Raw genomic sequence first — 12,107 nt, forward strand, 5'->3', positions numbered from 1 at the left:
AAATTTTAACTTATAAGTTACTTTATAAACTATCTGTGTCAATGTTTAACATGCAAGTTAACTTACAAATCATATTATGCCTTCAATATTTTTTTAAAAAATGACCATTATAAGTTTTTAATTTTTCAAAGTAGAATATTAATACTTTTTTAATCCAGTAAAAAGAATTTATTTTGATGAAAAATAAACCTCTGTCGTCATTATTGAATTTGTTAGTTGCGTGTTTAGGTTGATATTGCTGACTTAGCGAAGATATCGTGACCAAAAAATGACCCACAGTCTCTGTCTAAAGCTCCTTTCAAGTCCCAAAGTGGGACAAGTTATCTTCTACTTATACTTGAGGACAGAACAATAGTTTGAAAACAGCTTAATCCCAAAAAAAATTAGATAAGATTGCATCTTTGTTATTATAAGATGAATACTGAGACAAGAATACAACCTATATACTGTATACAGGAGTACAAGACTAGAGACCCATTTTGTAGGCAAACTGGAAGGCCTCGAACCAATGAACGAATTGAACCAGTGTTGTTCTATCACTTTGAACTTGAAACAAAATCTGATACGTAATGTACAAGTTCTACTGAGTTGTAGCTTTTAATTTAGAAATGAATCGATGGACAAGTCTTCATTTGGTTCTTCTTTAGTTTCGGTGAAGAAGTTACCCCTGCGTGCTTGTTGTGGTTGTTGTAGGTTGATGGGGTTGACTGAATTTTGATAACCTGAGAAACCATAACTCCCAGCGGCATTGAGTCTTCCGTTGAAGATGTTACTGGAAGCAATCTGGTTGACATGGTTCGCCATGGCGGACGGGCGAATGGCCGTTCCGATGCCATTGTTGTCTGGTTGAGGCCTGGTAAGAAGGTGCGCGCCACTTCCTCTGGCCGCAGGGATATCATGGTTGTGCTTGCCTTCGTAGGTAGTGATAACTGATCTCATATCATGGGATGCTCTCTCCACATGTTTCCTCACCGGGCAACCCACGGTGGTGCATTTGTAGTAGCTCCTATTGATTGGCAAAGTTCATATTAAGCATAATTGTAGCAAGTCTTGGTTTTGGTACGAATATGGATGGAAGTATCATTGACTAACCTTGGATTTGGATTCCCTTTCACCACTTTCTGCCCATACTTCCTCCAACGATACCCATCGTCAAGGATGTCGATGTCGCTTTGCGTCTGAACAACCACTCTTGGCTCTCTAACAGTTCTATTTCCAGAGGCTGACAACCCTTCAGTCTCACCATCTCGCTTCCTGAATCAAATTATTCAACAGCGTTAATATTTGATCTAATACAATTACTATCTAAAAGTTAGAGACACCTTACCATCGCTTGGAATCAGGCTCATCTTCGTCGAAGTCATCTCCGCGGCCCTGGTTACTCTTCTGAGAGCTCAGATCAATCTCGTCATCGCCAAAAGACACTGATGAATCATCAGGTGTTTGAACTGAATCAATAGGCGTGCCCGACCGCACGCCAAAGGAGTTCTCAGAAGCTTCAGAAGGCACAGCACCCTGGATTGCCTGAGCTACAGCAGTTGAGTTCCTCCTGGTGGACTGAGGCTTTGGGTGATTATGAGTCCCCTTGTACACAATCTCAGTGATCTGCCCGTCCAAGGATCTCTCCACCTTCTTCTTCGTGGGGCAACTGGGGTAAGTGCACTTGTAGTAGCTCCTCGGATTTTCACTTCCTTTGACCTGTTTCTGGCCATACTTTCTCCAGTTGTATCCATCATCCAACCTCCTCTGGTTTTGAATGGGAAGGGAAGGTTGGATTTCAGTACTGCCATTGCTGGTCTGGGAGTTTGCCTGAGTTGGAGCCACAGCTTCAACTTTGATGCTGGGTTTCATGGAAGATAGCTCAGAGTTCTTGCCCTAATTGAAATAGAGTTGAGAATAAGATTAAGCAACTTGAGCTCAGACATATAATCAATTTAATCCAGTAAAAAGATGGAAGAGTTGATACCATGGAAATTGCAGCCAAGGGATTCTGGTAAGGAGGTATCTGATAACTTTGGGGATTTGTGTTGGTATGGAAGGAGAAGTCAGAGGAGGATCTGCTTTCAAGTCTGTTCCCAAATTGAGAATTAGCTAAGGAGAATCTGGAATTCAAAGCCTGTGCTGGAAAAGTCCCAGTAGTTGGAGATGGCAAGATCTGTTCAACAAAAATTGCGATCTTCAGCTTAATCATTAAGGAGAACATCTAATTTATATAAACAATTAAGAAATAGAAGCCCTTTTGCTGCTGATCTTCACACAGACAGCATTCTATCCGCAAATAATCTTGCTAAACTTGAAAAAAACAAAAACAAAATCCTAACCCAGTGTCAATAAATCAGATCAATATTTTTCTCCTAAGAAAATCACATACTGATCAAGCAGGTATCAGCATCATAAATTAAATAAAAAAATGATCAAATTAGGCGAACTTGGAGTACGATAAAGCATCAAAATGAACTAAAATCAATCATGACAAAACAAAACTAGGGCTCATGTGTAGAATAGCTAGGGTTAATTAACCTAAAAAGAACCAATTTCATCGTGGACTTACGTGAGAAGAAGAGAGAAGAACAGGGGAGTCGAGGAGTTCGGCGGGGCTGAGCCCAGCTGGGATGGCGAAGCATGAGGAAGGAGAGACCGGCGGCCGGGAGATAGGCAGGGAGGGAGGCGGCGCCGACTTAAACTTGGGCACTCCTCCGAAGTCCCCGCCCGTCGACCGGACGCCTCCGCCGTCTCCAGCCAGAAGATCGGTGAAGGAGGAGTAGGCCGGCGAGAAGGAGAACGCCGTCGCAGCCGTGGAGTTAGCCGAGGTGTCCAAGCTGCCGGTGGAGGAAGTCATCGGAGAGGAAGACGGAAAAAAAATAGCAAAGAGGACGAAAATTTGGAATTTAAAGGGGGGTTTTAGAGAGAGAGAGAGAGAAGGGGGAGTAGCCTTCTAGAGAGAGAGACAAAACTGGTCAAAACACGTGCATTTGACCGGAGCCGGTGGCGGCTGACGCAGGATACCGCGAAGCTTCCAGGAAGAGTTTGCGATGGAGGCCATTTTAATTTTGCAAATAAAAAATACAAAGATATTATTTTTTAATGTTAAGGTTTAGAAATTTTGAGTAATAAACAAAATTAGATCGAATCTAATATGAATATTAACATTTGTGACCGTTTGAGCTTAAGTTATTATCGTTAGATAATTTTAATTAAGTTAAAATAGTTTTGATTAATATTAGAAAAGTTTTAATAAATTTAACCTATTTAGTATTAGAATAATTTAATTTTAACTAATACTAAAATAGTTTATTTGATAAATACTAAAGTAATTTTTATTAATATTTGAATATTTTTAATAATGTTGAATTAATATGATAACGAAATAATATGTTGGGATGAAAAATTAGGTTAAATTTTCCTATATTTTGACATTCGAATATTCTTTTAATAATAATAAAAATTAGAAATGTTCTTTTGATTTTTAACTATTTTTTTAATATTGTGGAGCAAAATGAAAGTTAGGAAGGGTGATTTGACACCGTGGTAAAGTGAAATTTTGATAAAAATTGGAGCAAAATGAAAGTTCTGAAGGGTGATTTTGGCACTTTAAAAAGTATAGGAACCAAACTGTGAATCATGGAAAAGTAGTGAATTGCGTGCGCAGCAAGGCGACCGTGCGGACACGACAAATTTGATGAGGATTCAGTACATCCTTATCTCATCACATAAATAAATAAATATTATTTATATATAATAAATATTTGTATTATGATGTCATCCACCATTTTCCTTTTTCTATGATTAATGCTTCATTAAAATAACAAAAACAACCTAGTTAAAATAATTGAATGCATTATTCATCTTCAAAGAGAAAGGAAATAAATAGAGAAAAAATTATGAACTTATAAATTCATCAAGTTGTTTTGGCATAAAAATATTTTTATAAGATTGACTCCTATGACCTAAATATTTCTTCCATCAAATCTCAAAATCTAATATCAGAAATGAAAATTTCTCATCTCATTTGTTTTTGCAAGCATATAAAGATGGCAGTAGAAAAATGCCTTTAAGTTGAAGGCCTGACAACATTTGGATAAATTGGAAAGGTCAGTTTTCATGAACCTGTTGCTAGAAAATTGCCCTTACTTGTGTCAAAATCAAATATAAGAAAGAAATTCACAGAAATGAAAGAAACTAATGAAAATTAGGGTTTACATCTCGAGTTAGAAGTGAAGGGGAGCTGCATTTTAGTTTTCATTTTTCCATTTGGAACAATCAAACAAAACTTGTGTTAGGTTTACATTTCCGGCCAATCTCATAAAGAAATGAAAACCTATATAATTCTACATCATTTAACCAAAAAAAACAGAAATATGAAAGTAGTATAATTGGATCAATCCTGTGCAGTGTGATTCGCAAGCTAGAAGCAGTTACAACAATGCAATCTGTTATCTTGGAGCAAATTCACTGATTTAGAATGAAACGTGTTCAGTTTACCTCCTCGAGCTTTACATTCTGCTGTTGTTCTTTCACATGCAACATCAGCTTTTCTGCACCAATAAAAATTTGTGGAATACAATTGACTTTTAGTTCCAGCTATCGTCGTCGTCGTCGTCGTCGTCGCTTCCAGCACATGCCTGAATGAATGAAGGTGCAATTAGCATAGGCAATAGGATGAAAAAAAAATGATTTTTTAGGATAGCAGATTAATGATGGATTTGAATTGGAGAGAGACGACAAACCTGGCGGATTGCATTTGCTTTCTCCAAAATGGCTATGACCTTGAGATTTGTAGGAGGGCCACCCTTAAACTTCATAGTTGGTGCTACTGTCGGTTTCAGGCTGAAGGACTGTAGAAGGAAAGACCACAATCTGATTGTAACTCTAAGCATTCTACTAAATTTAACCTGAATTTCGGCTACTAATGCTTAGTTTTTGTCTCAATTGCTCTTCCAAAATTTATCTTTAAACTTTATGATATCAATTTATGGAGGTAAATTTGAAATTCTTAGAGACTCAGAATTTCATGGGATAAACTGAATTTAGAGAGCTATCGAGAATTTAGCTTAAAGTTGTATTGCAATGTGAACCTTGTTCTTTATCTGCTCCAGAAAAGATCCTCTTTCGTCACGGTTTGGCATAGCCGAGGCATGAACGAGCTCAGGCACCTTCTGAAATTGCAACCATCAATTTAGAGCAAAAAACAATGGCAAAAGCAATTGCTATGGAGATAGGATCTTTGTCATTTTGTACCTTGCTTTTATCATGAGATGCAACAGACTCAATCAGGGGGTCATTAGGCCTAATGATTACTGAGTGAGCCCTCCTTTGTGGTTTCTCGCTTTCTGAAGTCAGTGAAGTTAAATCTTGAAAGGTGGATGAAGTCTTCTCTTCTAAAGAAAGAGATCCATGTCCAGATCTCACAGGCCTTGCCATTGGCAATGGTGTCGTTGGTGGAAGCTTTCCATTTGTAGTTTCATGAATTTGGTTGAGCTTCTCGTCTTCAATGGCTAATGCTAACAATAAGGAGGTAGGAGTTCTATCTAGATTTACAGCGCCATTCTGGGACCTCTCATTAACACTTGGAGTTGCCTCCAACAACGTTGAGGGATGTGTCTCGTCACTTGATGATATAGTAATCTCGTTATCATGCACCTTCTTGTCTTCTTCATGCGGTGATGCCAAAACTTCACCCATGGTTTTTCTACTAGATTTCAAGGTATCATGTATATCATTTTCTTGCACAATTGCTGGTCCATTGACTCCTTGCGACACTTGAGAAGATTCATTCTCAAGAAGTGGTAACATCGGAGGCTTTGTTAATCTCCATGTTATAGCCGATAGCTGTGCAATTTGGGGTATTTTCTTATCATCTTCTATTGTACCATCTTTGTCTGAATGTGGCGAACTGGAAGCTATTTTTAACTGTTGTTCAGCCTCAGGCATGTCAAGTTCTCTATATTTTTCATCATCAGCAATGCTGTGAGGACTTGCTTCCTCTGAATTGATTACATCATCGTGCAATTCATTTTTAGCAGGGGAGGTTCTCTCAGAAGGTTCATGGTCTTCACCATTCATATCTGATAAAATCAAGTTTCTATGACCTTCAACTTGCAGCTCAAGTCCATCTACATCTGAAAGTTCAGAGATTATTAAGGAGATCCTGCTAGGCTCATTATTTGATTCTTTTCTGGAAGCTTCTTTAAATATTTCTACAACATTTTGGAGGACGACATCTGGGATGGTCTCATTTGAATTCACAGGAGAGGTATACAATGGTTCTTCATCTTCTTTTGATAACTCTTGAAGCTTCACATATTTCGTGCTAGAAGATGCATGTGGGATTTCTTCATCATTACCAACTCTATGAAGAGTAGTTTCATGTGGATCCTGTAAATGGAGAGTTGTGTCAGCAGCACTCACCATGCTTTGCTCAATGTGTCTGTTAAGGTCAATTCCTTTGGGAGGTTCATCTTCCATCAAGTGCTTTTTTCTTGTTAAATCATACAAATTTTCAGATAAGATTCCAAAGGTTTCAGCAGTTGGCTGGGTTACTATTATACTGTTTCCTTCATCAGGAATCTCAGAGGAACCTTGCACATGTGGTAATCCACCATGTAAATGTCTGAGAGCTTGGTCACTTATTTTCTCTGAAGATGAAGGTATCCCATTGATGCCTATATTACCCGATGGAATTGTTGTCAAGTCACTGGTATGGCTACAAGATGCTTCTCCACATGCTATTAAAGCAGTAGTTGAAGAAATGCCAATGTTCTTGCCTGGATTCACATCTGAATTTGAAGGGATACATGACTCATTTTTATTCTCTTTTAGCAATTGCACGGCCAAGTGACCTAAAGTGTCTGAAAAGGAAGGATTTTCAGTCCCTTTGTTAAATATTGTGCAGTAACCTGGTGATGAAGTAGAGTTTTCATGTAAATATTGCTCAGGATATTGAGCTTTCAACTCCTCCTCATCATTACTATCAAAATCTGATTCTTCCGAATGGATGCCAAGAAAATCTGGTCTAACCTGTTCGGCATCTGTCTCTAGTTCTGATTCCGTGGTAGCATGTGCATCCATGAAGTTGCCCAACTCACTAGAAATTTCATCAGAAATATAGCAATCAGGACTGTGTTCTGATCTACCTTTGTTGTCTCCTAAAGATCCGTTTTGATCCACTTTGTTAACAGCTTGATGACTTGAGTAATGGCCTACAGTTTGCTTAGCATTATTGATAGTTGTTGCCATTTCCTCATTTAACTCACTCGTTTCAATTTTTAGCTCCAAATCATTTTCTGTTGCAATTTCCTGCTTGTTAAGAGAAGATGTTGAGCCTTTGTCTACGCTGGAAGATGCATCAGCTACAGTTGCATCTGTTTCAGTTGAGTGACCTGGTTTTATCATGGTGGACTGGCTTGCTGATTTTTTAGGAATGATTTGTTCCTCCAGCGAATGCAAAACACTACCATTCACCATGAAATTTCTGAAAGTGTGGATAATTGATTCATTAAGCTGTCTCGATTTCACCTTGACATGTTGCAAGGGTCTGTCAAAAATTTGGTCTGTAGTACACGGCTGCAATCTGTATGAAATCATGTTATGAAACAAGCTCGGGTAGATAATTTCTATGAAAGGAAAGAAATTTAGAAATGAATACCTGGAACTGAGAGATTCAGGTGATTCACTATTAGCTACGAAGGATACCTTCTTCTGCATGAAAGAAATGAATTATTTTTGCCCTAAATTATTGAATAAATATGATACTATCAACTAGACGTTTTTATTGCGCACAGTAGGAAAAAGGTAAGTAAAGAAAACAGAATTCTTGAAAAAACCATGTAGCACTTGCAATAGAGCATGCTCTTAACTGAACTATGAACTATTGTGCTAACCTTTGATAGTTGTTTCTCAAGAAGATGATATCAATATGATGATAATGCTTGCACGGTACAGGTCTCAAGAAATATATTCTTAACGATCAAGACAACAAAAATATTGGCATTCTCTGGCAAATTCAAACAGGATCTACTCTGATAAACTTTTAGCTAATATGACATAACACTAGAAACAACACACATCAATAAGGTCAAATAGAAAAATACAGTGGCTAAAAGTATAATCTCTTTTGGTTACGAAATATATCACTAAACTCAGGTGATGAGTTTGAATCTTAATTGGCATGTCCTATTTGCCTGCTGAAGCTCAATATGACTTGGCCATGAGAAGGAAGTTAAATCACAAATCCATTGATTCAGCTCTTTCCTAAAAGCTTAAGTTCTAGGGGAGGTATTTACATAATCCAAATTTTAACACCCACCTTAACTTTGCTAGCTCTTTTTTCTTCTTGAGCATCTTGCTCTTCCAATTTGGAGGTCAATTCCATGCTATAGAAAGATGGATCAGTGTACCTCTTCAAACATGTTCCATTACCAGAAACATCAAACCTGCAGGAAGGAGCTACTAGTTGACATGAAATATACTCTCCAAGACTAGTCATCAAAGACAGAAGAATATATTACTTGTCTAGCTTGAATAGTTGTGGTGGACCACGGCATGATCTATATGCATTCATTACAGAACGAGGCATTTCTCCTTTGCTAACTAGATCGTGGCCCTTTTGAAGATTACAGTGCCAATCAATACCTGCAAAACAATGGCATTTGTACTAATCTTTAGGTGCCTGGTGAGTAAGAATAGGTTTCTAAGTTTCTGTGAATGCATAAACTTTTAATAAGTGGGAGGCTTCAGTTTGGCAACTGAATAATCATTGTATCAATTTGGCTCATGAATTTTGAATGTCTTAACTTATTCTCATATTACAAATTTTAAAGTTCTCAAATTGGTAAGAACGGTTTGGATGAGATTACCATGACTCGCTGAAAGTTTAGGACATTACTCCGTGATGTATCCATACATAAACAGTCGAGTAATTTGAAACTTCATAATCCAACTGAATTGGAATTACCTTTTGTAAAGTTTATTCACAGGTCAGAAATATGTAAATTAAACTGATGTTCAACCAAATTTGATTTTTTTTTTTTTGGGTTCCTTACTCAGACTTTGAAGCAATAGAACATGGGTTTTCCCCTCAAGTATAAGCATACCTTCACTATAAGAGAAACGTTGAGGGAAAAAACCCTTCTCAATTGATGGAACCTCTCTTTCTAGACGTTGAACTCGAAGCATCAGTTTGTGCCCTCTTGAAGTAAGGTTCATTACCTCTTTGTGCAACTCGTTAAATACCTCTGCAGAAAAACTGCGGTGCAAATTGTCCATGTCAGATCACAGTGATTAGATACATGAACCACATATAGGAGATAGTTCATCAGTACTCAGATTTAACCATGCAACTGCAGCAAGCACATAAACTTCCTAGAATGAAATGTTCAGTGTGATAAATTGGGAAATGCATGTAACTAAATAACAAGTTCATTCAGATATGATCCATAAGTTGTAATGTATATGGAAACCATGGATCTTTGCCGTCCCTAAATACATGGAAGTATATGTCTTTAAGGAAATAATGGGTAGAAGCACAAACAATGATACAAACCATTAGCATCAACTTTTCAAGCTAAAAAAGTAATTGCACTTGCAGAAGTCACCACTTTAGGAGAAATTCCTCACCTAGTTCCTTGGTGCATCTATCTTTTAGGGCCATATTGCAGTTAGCATTTAAAAACAGAAGGTGAGTAATTTCAACTGCTAGATTTATTATGAATAAATGATCTTGTTCATCAGTCATCCCCACAACTGGTTCCAGTGGTTTGATTCCTAGCACATTTAATGTTGAATTCTCCAACTTCTCCTTAACCGTAATCACCATGGGCACCAGCTTTACCTCATACATTTATTTGTTCTTGCAGTTCCTCTCAATAATTTTCTGAAATTAATTGGAGAACCTCTACACATTTGACTTAGCTAGAAGCACCAATCTCATGCACTCTTGGCCCTTGAAAGTTGAAATTTGCCCTAAATTTTCAAGCATCTCATTTTAGCTCCAAGAAATGAACCACGAAATTTCAAGATCGACGACTGGAACCAACAAAAGGGAGTAAACAATTTTGACTAATTTGAAGTAATTCTGTGAAATCAAAAGGCTAAAGTGAGACACATCGAACGTCAGGGAGATAACCAGAGACAAAGTCTAAATTTCAAGAACAAAAAAAGATGCAATTTCTACAATGATACAATCATCTCAAAAAAACCTAGTACCCATAAAAATTGTTCAAATACCAGCATCAACAAAGACAAAAACAGACGATTTTTGTCGGAAGCTATATCATCAATGATGCTACCAAGAAATCACATTGCACATCCCATTGACCTAGCTATAACAACAGTCCCCAAAAATTACCTACTCATAACGATGTCTCTTATCCACCAAATCCCAACCGCAATTCAAAAAAGACCCAAAAAAATTGTATAAAAAGGACTTTGGAAAGGATTTGATCAGAAAGGAAATAAGCATACTCTGCGAGATCTCCTAGCTGCCGTAAGAGGCCGATTAGACCGGCCACGGCGACGCCTTGCAGAATCGCTTCAGGGTCGTTCCTATCCGCGGCACCGTAGAGTTCAGAGCTCCCCAAGCCATACTCGTTCCTTATGCGGTATCTGATCATTGCCATCGCTTTAATGGTGCGATTTGAAACGCTCTTTGTTCTTCTTCTTCTTCTTCTTCGTTGGAGCTGCTGCTGCTACGTTTCCGCCATTGGAGCAGCTCTGAGCTCCAAAAGGTTCCTTAAATAGCATGGGCAAACCAGCCGAGCGGAAACTTTTCATTCCTTTATTAAAAATTTTAACTGAGCTTCTATTGTTTTTCCATATAAAATTTAAAATATTTTTTTGAAAAAATAGAAAAAATAATAACTTATTTATTTATAAATTATTCATAAGCTTTATCAACTCATCAATATTAAACTTTTTCATTTTAATAAACATAAATGAGCTTTAATTGAACTAAAAACTAAATTTCTTTGCAAGCATTTATCATTTTTTCAAAATGGTGCCTTCAATTTCTCATGATTTTCTGATAAATTTTATATGAAAAATCAGTTTTATAATATTCATTTCTTTTATAACAATTTTTTTATAGGAAATTCTAAGTCCAAATTAAAGTGTGAATTTCGTAAAATTTTATAAAGGAATTTGGATTTGGATTTCACAACATTGAAATTAAAATTTTACAAAATTAAATTTTATATTTTATAACAATTCATAGTAGAAATTCAAATTTTTAAGAATTTTATAAAATTAAAATTCAATTAGTCAAATCCGAATTTACAAATCAAATTCTTACTAATTAAGTCTGGATATATATAAAATTAAGGATCTGAGTTAGAAATTTACATTCACATAGTTTTTTAAATAAATTATTATAAAAATTCAGGTTTCGTAAAAAAACAAAATTTTTATCATTTGTATTTATTTTTTTATTTCATGGAATTCTATAATAAACGGTGAGAAATATAAAAAAGAATATTAAATCAATAAATTTTTAAAAGAGATTATCAACATACCACAGATATTTAACATCTTAAATGGCACCCAAATCAGCAATATATAAAAGTAATTACTCACTAATAAAATTTTAAAATACAATTTACAAAACATGTTTTGAAATTTTCCCTATTTTTATTTTTTTTTAAATGAACGACCCCACAAACAACCCATCCATCATCCAACAGCCAACATCTCAAAATTTTCATCCCACAAAAAGGAACAATTATCTTGTCACAACAAATTCCTGTCACAAATTCAAACAATAAATCTGGACCGTTAGATTTTAAAATAGAAGATTAAATCCAAACCATCACAATCACCCATTCAATCTACGACCTGAATTTAATCTTAACTTTAAAATCGAACGGTACAGATTTATTGTGACAAGAATTTGTTGTAACAAGAAGCTTTATTTTAAAAGAAAATATCATACAACAATACATCAAAATTGAGATTCAAACGATAAATACTTGAATAGTCCACTAAACACTTTACAGTTGCATCATTATATCCTTTTAATTTATTGGGTTGATGAATATTTCATTTTAATACCATCATACAGCTTCAATCATTGACATTGCAAATAGTGGGAACCATGAACTAGATAAAACTCAAAT

General features: G+C 36.2%; 2 protein-coding genes across 2 annotated transcripts; both read right to left on the reverse strand.

Moving 5' to 3' along the window:
• Positions 1–383: 383 nt before the first annotated feature.
• Positions 384–2,842, reverse strand: LOC141848732 (putative WRKY transcription factor 26). The gene is made up of 5 exons (XM_074736779.1): positions 2,552–2,842; positions 1,967–2,155; positions 1,328–1,875; positions 1,093–1,254; positions 384–1,006 (listed from the first exon to the last, which is right to left on the reverse strand). The coding sequence occupies exons 1-5, from the start codon at positions 2,837–2,839 to the stop codon at positions 598–600; spliced, it is 1,596 nt and encodes a 531-aa protein (XP_074592880.1). The 5' UTR covers positions 2,840–2,842; the 3' UTR covers positions 384–597.
• A 1,729-nt stretch (positions 2,843–4,571) lies between these two features.
• LOC141848230 (uncharacterized) lies at positions 4,572–10,616 on the reverse strand. The gene is made up of 9 exons (XM_074736289.1): positions 10,462–10,616; positions 9,093–9,244; positions 8,508–8,631; positions 8,306–8,432; positions 7,646–7,698; positions 5,239–7,570; positions 5,076–5,156; positions 4,728–4,835; positions 4,572–4,622 (listed from the first exon to the last, which is right to left on the reverse strand). The coding sequence occupies exons 1-9, from the start codon at positions 10,614–10,616 to the stop codon at positions 4,572–4,574; spliced, it is 3,183 nt and encodes a 1,060-aa protein (XP_074592390.1).
• Between the last annotated feature and the right edge of the window lie 1,491 nt (positions 10,617–12,107).

Source organism: Curcuma longa, chromosome 17 (genome assembly GCF_044706935.1).
Source record: "Curcuma longa cultivar G26 ecotype Majalengka, Jawa Barat chromosome 17, ITB_CL_G26_1.1, whole genome shotgun sequence".
NCBI lineage: Eukaryota > Viridiplantae > Streptophyta > Magnoliopsida > Zingiberales > Zingiberaceae > Curcuma > Curcuma longa.